Genomic DNA, 21758 nt, shown 5'->3' on the forward strand with positions numbered 1-21758 from the left:
CAGGAGGAGGCCATTCGGCCCTTCGAGCCAGCACCGCCATTCATTGTGATCATGGCTGATTGTCCCAAATCAATAACCCGTGCCTGCCTTCTCCCCATATCCCTTGACTCCACTAGCCCCTAAAGCTCCATCTAACTCTCTCTTAAATCCATCCAGTGACTTGGCCTCCACTGCCCTCTGGGGCCGGGAATTCCACAAATTCACAACTCTCTGGGTGAAAAAGTTGTTTTCTCACCTCAGTCTTAAATGGCCTCCCCTTTATTCTAAGACTGTGTGGCCCCTGGTTCTGGACTCGCCCAACGTTGGGAACATTTTTCCTGCATCTACCTTGTCCAGTCCTTTTTATAATTTTATATGTTTCTATTGATTGGGGACAATCAGCCATGATCACAATGAATGGCGGTGCTGGCTCGAAGGGCCGAACGGCCTCCTCCTGCACCTATTTTCTATGTTTCTACGTTTCTACTCCCCAGTGCCCTACCATTCACGGTGTTATGTTGTCCTGGGATAATGCAAGAACTGTGATCAACAATGTGATGCCGCAGAAGTCGGTATGAAGGTCAACAACTCGATCAGAAAACCCAGATAAATATTGACACACGATCTGGCAAACCTATAATTAATAGTCTAAGATGCTTGAGTTAACTCCTGTGATCCTTTCATGACATTACATTGGAGATTAATTGACTGTTTTGTCCCACAGGAAATGTTATTGAAGCGAGCAGCAGACCTTGTAGAGGCGTTGTATGGAGGACCACCAAACAACCAGGTACTGCAGAGTGTTTGCCATGTTGTCATTCAGTGGATCAGTCTAATCGAAACAAGCCTTCAGTCACAATTATGCCCCTGTCCCACTTAGGAAACCTGAACGGAAACCTCTGGAGACTTTGCGCCCCACCCAAGGTTTCCGTGCGGTTCCCGGAGGTTCTTGTCAGTCTCCCTACCTGCTTCCACTACCTGCAACCTCCGGCAACCACCTGCAACCTCCAGGAACCGCACGGAAACCTTGGGTGGGGCGCAAAGTCTCCAGAGGTTTCCATTCAGGTTTCCTAAGTGGGACAGGGGCACAGCACATTAGGATACGTTGGCGGCACAGTGGCACAGCTAGCAGAGCTGCCGCCTCTCAGCTCCAACGCCCTGAGTTCAATCCTGGCCTCAGGCACTGTTTGTGTTATTTAGGTGGCACGGTGGAGCAGTGGTAGAGTTGCTGCCTCACAGTACCGCAGCTGTCTTCCAGATCATCCTCAGAGCAGGCTGCTGGACTCATTGCCATCCATGCCTGTTGCCAGATGCTGAGTCACACATTGGGTTGGTCCGCTGTTGTCTGCTGGGGTAACAACATCACTGATAAAAACAGCAAGAAAATCTGGACAAGCTGGTGAAAAGAGCTAGTGCTGGGGGGGGAGAGTTGACTCTGGGGTGGATGTGCTTGAGAGGCGTACGAGGAGCAAGGTGCAGGTCATCCTCGACAACTCCGGGCACCCCCTCCATGAAACTCTGGAGGGTCAAAAGAGCACACGGAACAACAACCGGCTCCTCTCTCCCTGCGCTGTAGTACGGAGCGGTTCAGGAGATCCTGCAGCCATTAGATTTTATAATACTGACCGCTAGGCTGTATGGGGATGCTTTGCACTTTTAATAGTTATTTATTGGGTTATTTTTAAGTATTTATTGCTTTTATGTATTGTCCGTATTTTATGTACGTTCTGACTGTGTTGGCTACTAGACATCTAAATTTCCCTGAGGGATTAATAAAGTATCTATCTATCTATCCATCTATCTATCTATCATCTATCTATCCATCCATCTATCCATCCATCTATCTATCCATCTATCTATCTATCTATCTGTCTGTCTGTCTGTCTGTCTGTCTGTCTGTCTGTCTGTCTGTCTGTCTGTCTGTCTGTCTGTCTGTCTATCTATCTATCTATCTATCTATCTATCTATCTATCTATCTATCTATCTATCTATCTATCTATCTATCTATCTATCTAGTCCCAGCCTCAACTACCTCCTCTGGCAGCTCGTTCCATCCCTTTGTGTGAAAATGTTACCCCTCATACCCCTATGAAATATTTTCCTCTTCACCTTGATCCTCCATCCTCTGGTCCTCGATTCACCTACTCTGGGCAAGAGACTCTACCCGATCTGTTCCTCTCTTGCATGGTAGAGAAAGATGGCTCAGCATCCTTTGACTTCCGTCAGAGTTAATGTTTAACACGGCATCCTAATCCCACTGTGGCAAGAGAAACAAGTCTTTGTTTCGGTTTTCGGACTGGACCAGTCTTCCGAAAGTATCTTGGACAGTTTGTTTAGGAATCGCATGAATTTGGCCAGGCATCTTGGAGGATGAGCCATTTCTGTTGTTAAATCAGTTCCGTCAGTTCCGTTGAGTTATTGCAGCAGCCACGTTGAGCAGCGACTGGTAGCGGCTCTGTGCTGAGGCAACAGAAACCGCTTGGGTCTGCCAGTTCTTGTCAAAGCACAGATCATAAAAGTTTATTGTCTTCTAAGCAGGCCGGGATGTGTTACACATCAAATAATAAATGGAAAAACGGCACCTGATGTTTCCGCATTGCATCACTTGGCTCCTGTGCTGTCTTGACAGTCAAACCCCTTCCATGCGCTATGTGGTTGTCCGGGGAGTGCTCGATGATACTAACTAGTCCACTCTACCCTCCAAAGAAGACAATAGACAATAGGTGCAGGAGTAGGCCATTCGGCCCTTCGAGCTAGCAACGCCATTCAATGTGATCATGGCTGATCATCCACAATCAGCACCCCGTTCCTGCCTTCTCCCCATATCCCCTGACTCCGCAATCTTTAAGAGCCCTATCTAACTCGCTCTTGAAAGCATCCAGAGAACCGACCTCCACCAGTCTGAGGCAGAGAATTCCACAGACTCACAGCTCTCTGTGTGAAAAAGTATTTCCTCATCTCCGTTCCAAATGGCTTACCCCTTATTCTTAAACTGTGGCCCCTGGTTGGGAACATTGGGAACATGTTAAATGCCTCTAGCGTGTCCAAACCCTTAATAATCGTATATGTTTCAATAAGATACCCTCTCATCCTTCTAAATTCCTGAGTATACAAGCCCAGCCACTCCATTCTACCAACATATGACAGTCCCGCCATCCCGGGAATTAACCTTGTGAACCTACGCTGTACTCCCTCAACATTTCCACCCTGCTTCCATGCTGGAAATGCTTGTGTTAGTGGGTGGAGAAGCATTCATTCTAGCATCTTAATGGCGGGAGGAATAGATGGAGGTTCATAAGGTCATGAGGGATAGGAGTAGAATTAGTCCATTTGGCCCTTCATGTCTACTCTGCCATTCAATCATGGCTGATCTATCTCTCCCTCCTAACCCCATTCTCTTGCCTTCTCCCCATAACCTTTGATACTAATCAAGAATGTATCTCTGCCTTAAAAGTATCCACTGACAATATCCATGTGGTGATAGCTCAGAATGTGCTTCTCTTCTACCCCTTGCAAGGTACCTTAGCTTTCCGCTGTCCAACTCATTCTGTCTTGCAGGTGCCCAGGTAGTAATGTCCAATCCAAGGGTTGTATCAGCCATAGGGATGGAAACAGGCCCTTCAGCCCATTAGGCCAATGCTGACTATCAATCCCCTATTTACCACAAACCCATTTATGATGCTCACATCCTCATCAACTCCTCTCAGCTTCTACCACTCCCTGAATGTTAGGGGCCAATTTAAAGTGGCCAATAGTGATATGGGCCAAATGCAGGCAAGTGGGACTAGTGCAGATGAGACATGTTGGTCGGTGTGGGCATGTTAGGCCCAAGGGCATGTTTCCACACTGTATGACTCTATGCGGAAGATTATCCATGTTGACAAGGGTCCTGGGCCAAAAAAGTTGCTCGATGCCTGGACCTTCCGCTCATCAAATATCGACTACAGTATGACTGGATGATCTAATTAACCTAAGGTCCAATTATTTGCAATGCAGGAGAGAATCGGAGCAATGGGTCATTGGGGGAGGGGGGGCGAGGATGGGGTATGACTGAAAACACAAAGTTGTTGCATAACGTGCAAACTCCACACAGACAGCACCCCTGGTCAGGATTGAATCCAGCTCTCTGGTTCTCTGAGGCAGCAGCTCCACCAGCTGTGCATGACCTAATCCTATAGTTTGGGCAGTTTCTTGGGGAGACGGAAACATAATTACATCATTTTGAAATGCAATCTTGGAGGATGAACCGCGATATCTGGGTATATTATACAATTTATTATTGTCAAATGAAGTTCAAACGAAATTTGGTTTCGTAGGTATAATCCTGCGCGTGTCTGCACACTTTTGCCAGCAGGGGTTACCAGAGGGTGATCAGGAGCTGGTGGGGATGAGCTTTGATTAAGTGGTTCCTCCACCATGTCTCTCCTCAAAGACCAACCTCAGACCTCGAACCTTGGGCACAGATCGAAGCAACAAATCCCTAACCCCGCAGATCACAACTCAGCACTCGCTGAGATCCTCCAGCTCCTAATGGTTCCGAACCACAATCGGTTTGCCTTTCACCAACTACACCACCAGAGCAAACCACATGCATCTGAAGCTAAATGAGATCAAGCTCACTAACTGCAATTTGATGTCAAACAAGTGTGTGATTAATGGTACATATTTTAGCTGCCACTGTTCCCTTGAGCTCAGCTGAACTGACTGGCGTTAAAACCAGTGTGGTCTTAGGCTGCGATCCAGATAGTTTTGGGCCTGTGGTTTTAGGCTTGAATCCAGGATGGTACATCTTATACAGAGCTGGCTGTTAAATCGTCAGCATATTCATACTGTCATGGGTTCACAGCTCTTGGCGTGCATGGTGACAGGATTTTTTTTTTTTTGCATTCTTCTAGATAGCTCTTGTCCCTCAGGACAGCCCTTCATTGACAACTGTGGCCTGAGGAATGGCCTAAGGGGTTCTTTGAGACCACCAAGGAAAGGTTTGCTTCCGTGGACTGTGATATGGTGGCTCTTTGCTGGGATTTGTGTTCAGAGGCGCAAGCCAATGATTTGGAGATGAAGTTCACATCCTACCACGACCTGAGGGAAATGGAGATAAAATTGGGAATATGCAATGCAAATATCAACTGTGATCGCGATTCTCTAATTGTACCAAGTCGTCTGATCCATCCAAGACCGCAAGAAATTGCAGCAAATTGTAGACGCAGCTCAGACCATTACACAAACCAACCTCCCTTCCTTTGAAGGTACACAAAAATGCTGGAGAAACTCAGCGGGTGCAGCAGCATCTATGGAGCGAAGGAAATAGGCAACGTTTTGGGCTGAAACCCTTCTTCAGACTGAAGGAAATAGGCAACGTTGCCTATTTCCTTCGCTCCATAGATGCTGCTGCACCCGCTGAGTTTCTCCAGCATTTTTGTGTACCTTCGATTTTCCAGCATCTGCAGTTCCTTCTTAAACACCCTTCCTTTGATTCCATTTATACCTCACGCTGATTCGGGTTTGTACCTTCTCCTCGTGACAGTGTGGGTTTTCTCCGGGTGCTCCGGTTTCCTCCAATTCTCCACAGATGTACAGTTATGAAGGCTAATCGGCTTTGGTAGTGTGTAGGATTGTGTTAGTGTACGGGATCACTGGTCAGCACGGACTCGGTGGGCCGAAGAGCCTTTTTTCCGCGCTGTATCTCTAAACTAAGCTGAAATAAATGCCCGGGAAGGGGCACATTGCAGGTGGATGATATCTTGAACGTGTTGTATTTTCCACAGGAGATGATTCTGAAGAGAGCCGCCGACATTGCTGAGGCTCTGTACAGCGTCCCGCGCACTCCCAACCAGCTCCCTGGCCTCTCCAACACTCCCAGCCACAGTAGCATGATGAGGATGAACTCGTACAGCAGCCAGCTGGGGGTCAGCATCTCGGAGTCCGCTCAGGGCAACAGCCAAGGTGAGTAAGGCCCACGCACGGTGACCCGCTGCCTTTCTTAGCCATGCGGCAAGGACTGAACAAGAGACTGGGCGCCATTAGTCACCCAGGTACCCAGACCGAGTCGCGCTTGAGACTGAAGGTCCGGAGTGACTCAGCGGATCAGACAACATCTCTGGAGAAAAGGAATAAGTGACGTTTCGGGTTGAGATCCGTCTTCAGTCTGAACAGAAACGTCACCTATTTCTATTTCTATTCCATCTCTCCAGAGATGCTGCCTGACCCGCTGAGTTACTCCAGCCTTTTGTGTCTATCTTCGGGTCGAAACCCTTCTTCAGTTTTCTCTGTGCTCCAGACTGGCTGTTTGACTAGAGTCATCATAGACCCGTACAGCGTGGAAACAGGCCCTTCGGCCCAACTTGCAAACACCGACCAACAAGTTCCATCTACACTAGTCCCACCTGCCTGCATTTGGTCCATATCCCTCTAAACCTGTCCAATCCATGTACCGGTCTAAATGTTTCTTAAATGTTGGGATAGTCCCTGCCTCAACTACCTCCTCCGGCAGCTCACTCCATACACCCACCATTCTTTAATCTACCCATTACATTTTCCCCCTCTCACCTTGAACCGATGCCCTCTAGTTCTCGATTCCTAAAGACTATAATCCTCCTGTGCCTTTGAATCATTATTCCAGTGAAGCTGTATCCTGCCTTATTTGTGGTCTTGACTCTCGGAGGAGTCTCTCCCCCTTGTTCTCCATCCCCTGCCCACTCCAAGAGTCAAGGGCGTTCAGTTGTCATATGTGCCGGTAACACAACAATCTAATTCTTACTTGCAGCAGCATAACCGGTCTGTAAACACAGTACTCATAGATAACAGAAGAAATAAAATAACATCAAACAATGAAAAACCTCAGTTTTAGTTCAAAACAACCTGAAGTTCTTAGTGTAACCAACACCACCAAGATATTGGCTTATTGTACACAAAGTTGCCTCTCAGGTTCCTTACCCCCCTTAAATCTTACCCCCCTTACCCCCCTTAAACCTATTTCTTCTTCATCATAAGGTCATAAGGAAAAGGAGTAGAATTAGGCCATTCGGCCCATCAAGTCTACTCTGTCATTCAATCATGGCTGATCTATCTCTCCCTCCAAACCCAATTCTCCTGCCTTCTCCCCGTAACCTCTGACACCCCTACTCTGGGTAAAAGACTCTGTGCTCAAGAAGGAACTGCAGATGCTGGAAAATCGAAGGTAGACAAAAATGCTGGAGAAACTCAGTGGGTGAGGGGGGGGGGTAGAAGACTCTGTGTGTTCACCCTATATATTCCTACTCATATTTTTTGGTTAGAAAAATCTCCAAAGGTCTTTCAAACTGTTTTGCTTGATTTTAACAGTCATGTTGTGCTCAGAATAAGTTTAAAGACTGTTAAAGTATTAGCAGAAGACACCGCTGTCCAAGATCCCCTCCCATAGTCTCAGGAAACCATCATGTGTCATTATTGCAGTGCAGATGTGTAGAGTGGGCGAAGGGTAATGTGAAGTCATTCAACAATGGTGCTGTTGTGCTGGGAATGACATTAACACACACATGCACCGATTCAGAGACTAGTGGAGTAGCTTGTTAACTGTGAAATCACTTATCAAGAATATGTTGGCCCTCTCTGTAGTTTAGCCTTTGTTGTTATTACTCCCACTGAGAAGCTGTAACGAGATCAAGAGAGCCCTGTCACACGATCTATTAGTTTACCAATGTGTTGCAGTTCATGTTTTGGTACCAAACAAAGACAGCTCAGATAGAGGCAAAAGGAAGAGGGAGAGAGAATAGGAGACAGACAGAGAGCGAGAGAGAGAGGGGGGGGGGGAGGGAGGGGGGAGAGAGAGAGAGAGAATAGGTGAGAGAGAGAGAAAAAGAGAGAGAATAGGAGAATATTAGAGAGAATATGTGTGAGAGATAGAGAAAGAGAATGGAGAGAGAGAGAATGTGAGGGAGAGAATGAATAGGAGAGAGAATATGAGAGAGAGAATATGATAGAGAGAGAGAGAGAGAGAGAGAAAAAGAGAGAAAGTGAGTGAAAGAAAGAGAGAGAAACGGGTGTATGTTTTCAAATTTTGTCTTGTTAATTGGCCAGGTCCCCATAGTGGAACATATGCTGTTTCCATTCCGCTTTTGACAGGCCCTTCGGGCAGATGTAAGGAGGAGCTCTCTGGCTGTTACTGAGCATCTTAACCTGGGGTGACTAGAATGGATCCAAGTCTGCAGCCATCAAATCCACCCCTCCCCTGCGCGGTGCGAAATACTTCATTCATCATTTAGTTGTTTCACGCACATCAGAGGACTTTTATTTCGGAACAAAGATCTTGGAGATTCGATGTGCGAGTTTGTGTTGGAAGGTGTCGTACTTCCTGAGTCTTGTTTTCCTTGGCTGGTCATTGCTCTGTATATGCCAAGTGGTTCTACGCTTGCCTCAGTCCATTAATGTGTGGGAAGGAACTGCAGATGCTGGTTTGAACCGAAGATAGACACAAAAAGCTGGGGTAACTCAGCGGGACAGGCAGCATCTCAGGAGAGAAGGAATGGGTGACGTTTCGGGTCGAGACCCTTCTTCAGATTGAAAGTCACGGGAGAGGGAAACAAGAGATATAGAAGATGATGTAGAGATATAAAGAACAATGAATGAAAGATATACAAAAAAGTAGCAGGTAGACAAAAATGCTGGAGAAACTCCGCGGGTGCAGCAGCATCTATGGAGCGAAGGAAATAGGCAACGTTTCGGGCCGAAACCCTTCTTCAGACCCTTCTTCAAAAGTAGTGATGATAAAGGAAACAGGCCATTGGTAGCAGTTTGTTGGGTGAAAATGAGAAGCTGGTGCGACTTCGGTGAGGGAGGGATAGAGAGAGAGGGAATGCCGGGGTGACTTGAAGTTTGAGGAGTGAATATTCATACCACTGGGCTGTAAGCTGTCCAAGGGAAATACGAGTTGCTGTTCCTCCAATTTGCATTTAGCCTCCCTCTGACAACGGAGGAGACCTGGGACAGAAAGGTCAGTGCGGGAATGGGAAGTGTTTGGCAACCGGGAGATCAGGCGGAATCAGCAAAGTGATCGCCCAGTCTACGTTTGGTCTCGCCGATGTACACGAGTCCACACCTTGAACATCGGATACAGCAGGTGAGGTTGGAGGAGGTTGGTGAGCTCAGTACATTAAACCCTGGTCTTTGTTCTGTTTCCACGCAGGCTACATCCACAACAGCAGCAGCATCTCCCCCCGGGGCTACGCTCCCACTCACTCACCACAACAGTCAAACTACAGCACGGTCGGTGGGAACATCAATGGCTACAGCAACGTGCCAATGTCGAATCTTGGCGTGCCCAGCTCCCCGGGATTCCTCAACAGCTCTCCCGCCAGCTCACCCTATGGCAGTAAGTGGCTTGCCTCTTCAATGTAACAGACGACAACATCTCACTAACGTATCTTCTCAATTGTTCTCTTGCTTCCAAGACAAGACAATAGCTTGATATGTTGGCAAGTTTGTAAAGATGTAGCTAATTATCTGAATGTGGAAATAAAGACCTGCAGATGCTGGTTAATACACTAAAGGACACAAGGTGCTGGAGTAACGCCCCTGTCCCACTTAGGAAACCTGAACTCTGAAACTCTGGAGACTTTGCGCCCCACCCAAGGTTTCCGTGCGTTTCCCGGAGGTTGCAGGTGGTTGCCGGAGGTTGCAGGTAGTGGAAGCAGGTAGGGAGACTGACAAAAAACCCCGGGAACCGCACGGAAACCTTGGGTGGGGCGCAAAGTCTCCAGAGGTTTCCGTTCAGGTTTCCTAAGTGGGACAGGGGCATTTCTCAGCAGATCGGGCAGCATCTCTGGAGGACATGGATTGGTGACGTTACTGGTTGGGACACTTCCCCACAATGAAGAAGGGTCTCAACCCGAAACATCACCGATCCATGTTCTCCAGAGGTGCTGCCTGATCCACTGAGTTACTCCAGCAATTTGTGTCCTTTTTGACTACCCTAATGCCTTGATGTTCAGAAATGCCCAGAGAAGGCAGGTACAGGATACTGAGTTGGATGATCAGCCATGATCATATTGAATGGCGGTGCTGGCTCGAAGGGCCGAATGGCCTACTCCTGCACCTATTTTCTATGTTTCTATGTTTCTATGTTACAGTCGTTTGGTTCTATACCCAGATTTCGGAAGGGTTTTGGCGCTGGTTCTGAATAGTGGTGTTAAAGTTGGGCTGGGAGCGGGGTAGGCAGTGAAGTAGACTAGTGGGAGGCTGTGGTTTTGCATGGTGTTCTTCAACATGGGAATTATTCCCATCCAGAATCATTATCCTGTAATCCCAGCACAAGGTGGTCAGAGAAGCACCGTCAGAACAATTCTCATAACCTGTGTGGACAGGCCAGTTTCCACGCTGGTACATGTGACAATAAAGTATAATTGAACCATTGAGCGAGGTGCCCACTGTGCCCTTACCCAGGTGGGCTTGCTTCAAGCGCAAACTCAGAACCTGAGATTTGACTAGCTCTTTAGAAGATAGACACAAAATGCTGGAGTAACTCAGCGGGACAGGCAGCATCTCTGGAGAGAAGGAATGGGTGACGTTTTGGGTCGAGACCCTTCTTCAGATCTTCATACCATCTACGTACTGTCCTCGGTAATCACTCTTAATTCAAACTGTTCATAAACTCTAGGAGCAGAATCAGGCCATTCAGCCCATCAGGTCTACTCTTTCCCTCTCAACCCTTCTCTTGCCTTCTCCCCATAACCCCTGACTCCCGTACTAATCAAGAATCTGTCGATCTCTGCCTTAACAACATCCATTGACTTGGCCTGCACAGCCATCTGTGATACTTTTAACATATTTGCTTTTTCAGCTTGCTCGCATTATAACTTGGTCTTCCAATTATGGATGCTGTTTAATCCAAAGTTCTGTTTCCCTGAATGTTTTTTATAATTTAATGAAGCTGTAGTAGATGGCAGAGCAGCCTGATGCTCCATATTCTCAAGGGGATGAGTCACTTTTAAAGTTTACAATGCTGCCATAATTTCTTTGATTACTAAATAATGTAATGTCTCTGTTTAACTGTTTATTATAGAGTAACGCAATGTATATGACTGAAGTCTTACTCTCCCAAACATGGTGTGTAACTGGGTGCACAACTACTTAGTGTATATATGATAGGGTATATAGTTCTTATAACTAAGAAAGCTTTAGAAATTCATTCTCCATCAACCGCACTCAAAGAATATGTAATATGTACAACATCACTTTCAATGTGGCATTTCATTAACATCTATGGAACTGATTTGGAAATCAGGAGGAGAAAAGGTGGGCAGGAGATAGCTCTGGCAGATAATATTACGGGATAATATGGGGTGGCGCAGCGGTAGAGTTGCTGCCTCACAGCGCCAGAGACCCGGGTTCGATCCTGACTGCGGGTGCTGTCTGTGAGTTTGCACGTTCTCCCTGTGACTGCGTGGGTTTTGCTCCAGTTTCCTCTCACATTCCCAAGAGGCACAGGTTTGTAGATTAATTGGTTCGAGCAGCTTGCCCCCAGTGTGTAGGACATGGAACCAGTGTGACCAGGTGATCGATGGTTGGTGTTGACACAGTGGGTCAAAGGGTCTTTAACACGCTGTACGTTTAAACGCCCAACTAAACTAAACTCCAAACTCTATAATACTTCAAACCAATTTCTACTGTGTTACTGGGTATAACACAAGTGTAGGAGTTATATTATGGCACACGTTGTATTACTGCTTACACTGTTGCTGTATGCTTATGATATATAATACCTTTCAGCTGTATGCCTACCAACTATGCTTCTTCTGCATGAGTAACTTACTGTCATTAATGCCATCATTGAACAAAAATGTATAATATAAAGGATCGCACGGTAATTATAATGCTGAACTAATGGTGGCATTGTAGCTCTCCACCTTACACTGTAATCCAGTCTACTGCCAAGAAATCATCATGTTGTCTCTTTATCCGGTGTAATTAGTGAGGCCCTAACTCAATTAAGATATTGCAGAAATAGTCAGATCCATATTGGCACAAGGATATGCAGGGAATGCAAGAGAGAGCTAGATAGGGCTCTTAAAAATAGCGGGGTCAGGGGATATGGGGAGAAGGCAGGAACGGGATACTGATTGGGGATGATCACATTGAATGGCGGTGCTGGCTCGAAGGGCCAAATGGCCTACTCCTGCACCTATTGTCTATTGTCTATTGTCTATTGAATGGAGTCATATGGATGAAGTGCAAGTGGATGAAAGATGGTGTTGGCATCAAGTTTGGCATCACGGACATTGTGGGCCGAAGGGCCTGTTCTTGTGCAGTACTGTTCTATGTTCTGTATTCTATGTTCTATGTTCCATGCACAATGTTGTGCCCTGCTGCAATGAACCAGATTATTCCCCTCTTCCCTGCTTCCATCTTTTCCTTGTTTCCCTGTTCCCGGATCAACCATTCCAGTGATTTGCCATCCACCTCGTCAATCCCAGATCCCAGGCTCACCCCGTTCCTGCACCAGAGACGTGGGTTCAATCCTGACCTCGGGTGCAGTCCGTGTGGAGTTTGCACCTTCGCCCTGTGTGATCGTGGGGGTTTCCTCCAGGTGCTCCGGTTTCCTCCCACATCCCAAAGACGAGCGGGTTTGTAGGTTAATAGTCTTCTGTAAATTGCTAATTACTTCCCAGGATTGGAACAGTGAGCTGCGGTGCACCAAGGCATGCATATTTATTTTAGTTTAGGTTACAGATACAGCAGGCCCTTCGGCCCATCTAATCCACACTGACCAGCGATCCCAGTACACTAGCACTATCCTACACACACTAGGGACAATTTACAGTTTTACCGAAGCCAATTAACCTACAAACCTGCACGTCTTTGGAGTGTGGGAGGAAACCCGAGCACCCGGAGAAAACCCACACGGGTCCATACAAACTCCGTACAGACAGCGCCCGTAGTCAGGATCCAACCTGGTACTCTGGCGCTGTGAGGCAGCAACTCTAATGCTATATTGAAAAACCATGATGGCTACTGAACAAAATATTTGCCATGGGCACAACTTACTGGCATAAATGTACTGCTTTCAAAAATATTTATTTGCCCCCCTCCCACCCAGAAACTAACATTTCTCTTGTAAATTGCTGGAAATAATATCCATTCATATTTCATATTCAGAACTTTGTCCATCTTGTTTGCCACCTGGCCATGATTGTTCTAAAGTTCCTGCACAAATTAGTCAGGGCCTCAAGAGTGAAGAGATTATATGAAGAAAAGAATGGAATATATAACTTTAAAATATGCGTTGAATTTGCATTCCTGATTATTCAATGGTTTTTCTATCCTCTAACCTATTCCACCTGCCCTGTGGGAGAGCAGTAATAGATTATATTTATGATTATATGTCAGTGAAGTGCTTGATAGCTTCAAGCTCTGCGCAAGTGAGACACATTAACACAAATAGAAGTGTTATTTTTTAAATTATTTACAATTCTTCCAAGAGTCATGCAGCTCAGAAACAGTGGCGCAGCTGGTCGAGCTGCCGCCTCACACCGGGTTCAGTCTTGATCTCGAATGCTGTCTGTGCGGAGTTTGCACGTTTTCGCAAGTTCGTCAGTTATCGGAGCAGAATTAGGCCATTCGGCCCATCGACTCTGCTCCGCCACTCAATCATGGCTGATCTATCTTTCCCTCTCAACCCCATTCTCCTGCCTTCTCCCCGTTACCCCTGACATCCATTTTAACCCGTTTTCTCTGTGGTTTCCTTCTGGTGCTCCAGTTTCTATTCCCACATCTCGAAGCTGTGTGTGTTTACAGATTAATTGGAGTCTGTAAATTGCTCTTAGTGTGCAGGGAGTGGATGAGAAAGTATAATAACATAGAACTAATGCGAACAGGTGATCAATGTCCGGAGACAGGCACAAAATGCTGGAGTAACTCAGCGGGACAGGCAGATTCTATTGATAGAAGGAATAGGTGACGTTTCTGTTCGAGACCCTTCTTCAGACTGAGAGTCAAGGAAGAGGGAGACACAGTGATAAGGAAGTGCAAAATGGTTGGTGTGGACTCGATGGGCTGAAGGGCCTGATTCTATGCTGTATCCCTAAACTAAACTAAAGGTCCTTCTGCCCACCATGTCCATATTATCAACCATCAAATTCCCTTCTTTATTAATCTAATTTATCAGCACTAGATCCATATGCTTGTTTGCCTTGGAAATTCATGCTCACCTTGATACTTCCTAAATATTGTGAAAATGAAAGGAGGGGGTATAGGATTGATGGTGGTGTGGGCTGAATAGCCTTATTCTGTGCTATATAAGCTATCTGTAGACGCATATGTATGTATGTGTGTATGTGTGTGTGTGTGTGTGTGTGTGTGTGTGTGTGTGTGTGTGTGTGTGTGTGTGTGTGTATACACAATACACATACAAATGTATGTATATGTGTATGTACGTATGTATATATATAATATATATGTGTGTGTGTGCATATATATATGTGTGTGTGTGTATATATATGTGTGTGTGTATATATATATGTGTGTGTGTGTGTATATATATATGTGTGTGTGTATATATATATATATACACACACACACACATATATATATACATAATGTATCTGTATTCCTATATAGCTTATCTATGTTATCTGAGATGGTGCCTATTTTAAGCTGAAAGCTGAAAGTAATGAGATATAGAAGATAATTCTAGCATTAAAAGTGCTTTCTCCCCTCCCGTCCCATTCCGCCCATGCCTCAAACACGTACAGTTCTGCTGTAACACAAATTTGTGTTCTTAATAAACCCTGTGTTATAGAAAATCACGCTATAAAAACAATGATGTCAATGGTGAGAAGGGGGTTTAGCAGTTGGAGAGTTTCAGACGCACAATAATCGTGATTTTTTTCCTGCTGGATTGTTAAAGGTCTAGGTCTTTTTTATGGCTGTGAGTTTATTTTTGTTACTGTAAGCTAAAGTTACTAAAGCTGTACATTACATTGTTCATTAGAGTATCTTTGCACGTGTCAATGGAAGTGATTGCTTGTCAGTGTCAATGGCCACCCGTGGCAGATGCGTCCTTAAGGCCTGGTTGCTGGAGGGAAGTTACAAAGAAACTGTTTTTTTCTGAGACAGCATTTTTTCTGATTGCCGGTTTCCCAGGCAACATTTAATTGGTTCCCAAGTTCCAGATCAATATTACACCATAATCAATTTGTTATAGTTTAGTTTTAGTATTAGTTTTAGAGATACAGCATGGAACAGGCCCTTCGGCCCACCGAGTCCGCGCTGACAATCCAATGTTTGACAATCCAATGTTTTCATGCTTGGAGTTACTGAGACATTTTTCTTTGTTCTAGATTTAGTTAGTAACTTGAATTTAAATCCCCCTCACAATGTCACAGGCATTTGAACTATCGAACGAGAATGAGATCACTTGACAGAGAGTTTGTCACCGTCAAAAGACATTTGAACAGATATTTGGATAGGAAGAGTTTAGACTAGGGGCCAAATGCAGGCAAATGGAAACAGCCCAGAATGCAAACTTGGCCAGCATGGACAATTTGGGCCGAAGGGCCTGTTATCATTGCTGGATACCTCTGTGACTCGAAGTCAGACACATAATGCTGGAGTAACTCAGCGGGACAGGCAGCATCTCTGGAGAGAAGGAATAGGTGACGTTTCAGGTCGAGACCCTTCTTCAGACTCGAAGTCCCTTTGCCTTATCAGAATCTGTAATTACTGCTTTCCATGTTGGAAGCTGTATCCTCTCAATCTCCAGCACAAGTCATGAGGGCTGCAACATCTTGCATTTGTATGGGTGCCTTAAGATCGTTCCAAAAATCCCAATGTTTTTTTTTAACCAAGTTGCAATTGGACAGAAACTGATGCAGTCAGTCTGAGAAAACCCACGCAGGTCACGGGGAGAGCGTACAAACTCCACACAGACAGCACTCATAGTTAGGATTGAACCTGGGTCCCTGGCGTTGTAAGGCAGCAACTCTACCGCTGTGCCCACCGTGCCACCCCTTTGAGAGAGGAACAGGGTTAACATTTTAAAAATGCGCTTCCAATGCATGATGCAATATGGTGGCTAGATAGAAACATAGAAACATAGAAATTAGGTGCAGGAGTAGGCCATTCGGCCCTTCGAGCCTGCACCGCCATTCAATATGATCATGGCTGATCATCCAACTCAGTATCCCGTACCTGCCTTCTCTCCATACCCTCTGATCCCCTTAGCCATAAGGGCCACATCTAACTCCCTCTTAAATATAGCCAATGAACTGGCCTCGACTACCCTCTGTGGCAGAGAGTTCCAGAGATTCACCACTCTCCGTGTGAAAAAAGTTCTTCTCATCTCGGTTTTAAAGGATATCCCCCTTATCCTTAAGCTGTGACCCCTTGTCCTGGACTTCCCTAACATCGGGAGCAATCTTCCTGCATCTAGCCTGTCCAACCCCTTAATGTATTTTCAGCTGGATAGAACCTTTGCCAAATACTGATCATTTTGTTATGAGTTTAAATTATAAACTCATAATAAAATGGTGGCTAAGTGTATTTCAAAATGTATAAAATATTTGTAAATTATTGATCTGCAATGGTAGCATGTTTTAAATTGTAGAGTACAGTACACAAACTTACCCTTTGGCCCACTCGTGCCAACAATCCAGTACGTAAGCACATTTAATTCTCCTCGCAGTCCCTTCAAATCTCCAAGATTCTACCACTCCCCTGCATACGAGGAGCAAGTTACAGTGATCAATAAACCCCCCAATCCCTATATATTTTCCGTGTGGGAAGAAACCAGAGCATCCAGTGGAAATCCATGCACTCACAGGGTGCGGCGGTAGAGTTGCTGACTTACAGCGCCAGGTTCGATCCTGACTACGGGCACTTGCCTGAACATAGTTTGTACGTTCTCCCTGTGACTGCGTTGGTTTTCACCAGGTGCTCCGGTTTCCTTCCACGTTCCAAACTTGTATTCCAAAGCTTATATTCACTGGAGTTTAGAAGGATGAGGGGGACTTCTTATAGAAACATATAAAATTATAAAAGGACTGGACAAGCTGGATGCAGGAAAAATGTTCCCAATGTTGGGCGAGTCCAGAACCAGGGGCCACAGTCTTAGAATAAAGGGGAGGTCATTTAAGACTGAGGTGAGAAAAAAAAAATTTCACCCAGAGAGTTGTGAATTTGTGGAATTCCCTGCCATGGAGAGCAGTGGAGGCCAAGTCACTGGATGGATTTAAGAGAGGGTTAGATGGAGCTCTAGGGGCTACTGGAGTCAAGGGATATGGGGAGAAGGCAGGCACGAGTTATTGACATGGGACGATCAGCCATGATCACAATGAATGGCGATGCTGGCTCGAAGGGCCGAATGGCCTCCTGCTGCACCTATTTTCTATATTTCTAGAGACGAGCAGGTTTGCAGGTTAATTGGTTTCTGTAAACTGTCTTTAGTGTGTGTAGGATATGAATGATCGTTGGGCGGTGCAGACTCGGTGGGCCGAAGGGCCTGTCACACTATCACTGCAAACTCCACACAGACATCACTGGAGGTCATGATTGAACCTGGGTCACTACAGCTATGAGGCAGCAGCTCCACTAATTGTGCCACTGCATGACCAGCGAACCCAAATATACTGGCCGTATGTTTCAATTGTGTAAAGAATGTCCCAAATACTGATCTGCAAAGATATTGATGCCTTAAGTTATAAATTCACAGCAAAATGCTGTTTAGGATTTAGGTTTATGTTTAGTTTCATTATTGTTGCATGTACTAAATGTGATATCACAGGTATATTGTAAACCTTTGCTGTGCATGCGATCCACACAATAAAATATGCCGCACATTCATACCATCACTCAAATATAATCGATATAGCAAAGGGGAAGGGCAGTGCAGAATATGGTACATTGCAGAATAAGGTCTTAAGGGGTTGGACAGGCTAGATGCAGGAAGATTATTCCCGATGTTGGGGAAGTCCAGAACTAGGGGTCACAGTTTAAGGATAAGAGGGAAGTCTTTTAGGACCGAGATGAGAAAATCATTTTTTACACAGTGAATCTGTGGAATTATCTGCCACAGAAGGTAGTTGAGGCCTGTTCATTGGCTATATTTAAGAGGGAGTTAGATGTGACCCTTGTGGATAAAGGGATCAGGGGGTATGGAGAGAAGGCAGGGATGGGATACTGAGTTGGATGATCAGCCATGATCATATCAAATGGCGGTGCAGGCTCGAAGGGCCGAATGGCCTACTCCTGAACCTATTTTCTATGTTTCTATGTTTCTATGTTACTAAATTGGATTAGTAAGTATGCGGATGATACCAAGATGGGGGGTGTTGTGGATAATGAGGAGGATTTCCAAAGTCTACAGAGTAATTTAGGCCATTTGGAAAAATGGGCTGAAAGATGGCAGATGGAGTTTAATGCTGATAAATGTGAGGTGTTACACCTTGGCAGGACAAATCAAAATAGGACGTACATGATAAATGGTAGGGAATTGAAGAATACAGTTGAACAGAGGGATCTGGGAATAACCGTGCATAGTTCCTTGAAGGTGGAATCTCATATAGATAGGGTGGTAAAGAAAGCTTTTGGTATGCTAGCCTTTATAAATCAGAGCATTGAGTATAGAAGCTGGGATGTAATGTTAAAATTGTACAAGGCATTGGTGAGACCAAATCTGGAGTATGGTGTACAATTTTGGTCGCCCAATTATAGGAAGGATGTCAACAAAATAGAGAGAGTACAGAGGAGATTTACTAGAATGTTGCCTGGGTTTCAACAACTAAGTTACAGAGATAGGTTGAATAAGTTAGGTCTTTATTCTCTGGAGCGCAGAAGGTTAAGGGGGGACTTGATAGAGGTCTTTAAAATGATGAGAGGGATAGACAGAGTTGATGTGATCAAGCTTTTCCCTTTGAGAATAGGGAAGATTCAAACAAGAGGACAAGACTTCAGAATTAAGGGACAGAAGTTTAGGGGTAACATGAGGGGGAACTTCTTTACTCAGAGAGTGGTAACGGTGTGGAATGAGCTTCCAGTGGAAGTGGTGGCGGCAGGTTCGATGGTATCATTTAAAAATAAATTGGATAGGCATATGGATGAGAAGGGAATGGAGGGTTATGGTATGAGTGCAGGCAGGTGGGACTAAGGGAAAAAAGTTGTTTGGCATGGACTTGTGGGGCCGAGATGGCCTGTTTCCGTGCTGTAATTGTTATATGGTTATATGTTATATGGTTATGTATGAACACCGGGCAGAATATGGTATATTTTTTTAAAAAAGGAAAATAAACACACTTGCCAAATAATGCCCTTCCGAGGTAGTGTCCCTTTAAATTATAAATGCACAAAAAATCACTCCGCGCACATCCACTACTCCACTTCTGCAGGAGATGATGGGACTATATGTCTAAGACAGAGCTGTTCTTTTCTTTCCCCTTTTTGTTTTATTTTCTTGCAGTTATGCCTCCCAGCCCGACCGTGGCCTCAGCTGTCCCTCTGTCCTGCAGCACCTCTGCCATACTTCCCTTCTCATCTTCTGTCTTCCCCGCAGTGAAACAAAAGAGCGCGTTTGCACCGGTGATCCGACCCCAAGATTCCCCTTCCCCAGCCTGCGCCAGCGGCAACGGAGGTGGATTCCGAGGTGAGACGGCGTTTTGGCTGAATTGAACTGGTGTGTTGAGAGGCGCGTGGGCCAGGTTGAGATGTGGTCGGGGGGGGTTGGGGGGTGGTGGTGACGGAGCGGGCGGGGGGGGGGGGGTAGAGAGGGGGGCACGGGAAGGTGAACCCACCATGGTGATGCCACCATCAAGTACCCATTGTACGCCAGCTGCAATTGAGTCAGCCCACATTCCTCTGAACCCCACCTAACCACTCCTCCCACTCACCTGCACACTAGGGCTAACCTACAGTGACCAGTTCGAGAATGGCGATCAAAAATATGTAGGATAGATGTAACACAGAGGTGGAATTCTCCCTGTGGCTGCCTGGGCTTTCTCCGGGTGCTCTGGTTTCCTCCCACATTCCAGAGACGTGCAGGTTTGTAGATCAGGGGTGGGGAACCTGCATTGCGGCCTTAAGGCTATTAAGGCCTTTTGAATGAATCCAAATTTTGCAGAACAAATCTTTTTATTATTATTAATATGTTTTTGTTTATCTTTTATTATATTTTTATTTTAATCTTAAAATGAGCGTATTTAAAGTAGCAAAGAGTAAAAGAAGATTCAACAAAATAATCCTCCCCGACTGACGGACACAATTAAAACATTAGTAAGTCATGAGGGCTATTTGAACAAAATAATGTACATTTTGAAGTATATCTAATTGAAGTTTCTTGGATGCGGCCTTATTAGATTACAGCTAACTTAATGCGGCATTCCAACATGAAAAGGTTCCCCACCCCTGTTGTAGATTAATTGGCTTCTGTAAATTGTCCCTAGAGTGTAGGATTGGGTGATCGATCGCTGGTCAGCGAGAACTGAGCGGGTCGAAGGACCTGTTCTCCCGCGCTGTATCTCTAAACTAAACTAAACGAGGAATCATTTACAGCAGCCAATTAACCTACTAACCCGCATGTGGGAGGAAACCGGATCACTAGAAGGCTAACCACATTGGTCACAGGGTGAACGTGCAAACTCCACACAGACAGCAGCAGAGGTCAGGATCGAGGCAAGGACAGAGGAGCAGTGAGGCAGCAACTCTGCCAGCTGGGCCACTGTGCCACCCACTGCATGACCGTACTTTTCCACCAAACGGTATTGCCCTATAATTCCTCCCTTGAATCTACAACAGTGCTCCTCCATATTGCGGCACGGTGGCGCAGTGGTAGAGTTACCGCACAAGGGACCCAGGTTCGATCCTGATTACGGGTGTCTGTCTGTACGGAGTTCGTACGTTCTCCCCGTGACCCGCGTGGGTTTTCTCCGGGATCTCTGGTTTCCTCCCACACTCCAAAGACGTACCGGTTTGTAGGTTAATTGGCCTGATATAATTGTAAATCATTCCTGGTGTTAGGATAGTGTTAGTGTGCGGGGATCGCTGGTCGGCGCGGACTCAGTGGGCCGAAGGGCCTGTTTCCGCATTTATCTCTAAACTAAACTAAAATATACTAAATTACACAAAAATGCTGGAGAAACTCAGCGGGTGCAGCAGCATCTATGGAGCGAAGGAAATAGGCAACGTTTCGGGCCACACCCACTGAGTTTCTCCAGTATTTTTGTGTACCTTCGATTTTCCAGCATCTGCAGTTCCTTCTTAAAATAAACTAAATATCCTTCCAATCCGTGCATATTCGTGTGCTGATCTAAACGCCTCTTAAAGACCACTGTTATATCTGCCTCCACCTCCATCCCTGACAATGCGTTCAAGGCACAAACATAAAATTGAGGGAGGACATTCAGCCCATCACATTGATGCCAGCTATCCTGAAGTCCCATTCCCCACTTATGCCCCCGTAACTCCCATTCTCTCTCAGTTCCTCCTGCCCCCCTCTTCAAATCTGCTCCTATCCTTCCACACTAAGGGGTAATTTACTGGGGCCAGTTAACCCACCCTAACATCCAGGGGAAAGGATCAGCCCAGGATATCATGGTGTGATATGCCAGCCTTGTATCTGACCGCTGGTCCACTGTGCCAGTTCCTTATGCCTCAACATTTGTTGCAACCCTCTGTGAATGCCCGAGCATTGGGTACATTCGAGGCTGAGATCAATGGAACGGTAAAGGGAATCTGAGGAAAGCAGGAAGGGTTCTTGATTAGTACGGGTGTTAGGGGTTATGGGGAGAAGGCAGGGTAATGGGGTTGAGAGCGAAATA

General features: G+C 45.7%; 1 protein-coding gene across 7 annotated transcripts in view; it reads left to right on the plus strand.

Annotated features, from left to right (window-relative positions):
- Nucleotides 1–21758, plus strand: part of LOC116967511 (transcription factor COE2) — a 212867-nt gene that overhangs the window by 178909 nt on the left and 12200 nt on the right. For 4 of the 7 annotated variants that reach the window (XM_033014148.1, XM_033014149.1, XM_033014146.1 and 1 more), the window contains 4 exons: nucleotides 704–769; nucleotides 5748–5925; nucleotides 9143–9328; nucleotides 19406–19588. In XM_033014148.1, coding sequence (XP_032870039.1) covers nucleotides 704–769; nucleotides 5748–5925; nucleotides 9143–9328; nucleotides 19406–19588 — 613 coding nt within the window. The remainder of the gene's footprint in view (nucleotides 1–703; nucleotides 770–5747; nucleotides 5926–9142; nucleotides 9329–19405; nucleotides 19589–21758) is intronic. The other 3 variants (XM_033014150.1, XM_033014151.1, XM_033014152.1) reach the window with 2 other exon arrangements.

This window comes from Amblyraja radiata, chromosome 39 (assembly GCF_010909765.2).
Source record: "Amblyraja radiata isolate CabotCenter1 chromosome 39, sAmbRad1.1.pri, whole genome shotgun sequence".
NCBI classification, from domain to species: Eukaryota; Metazoa; Chordata; class Chondrichthyes; order Rajiformes; family Rajidae; genus Amblyraja; species Amblyraja radiata.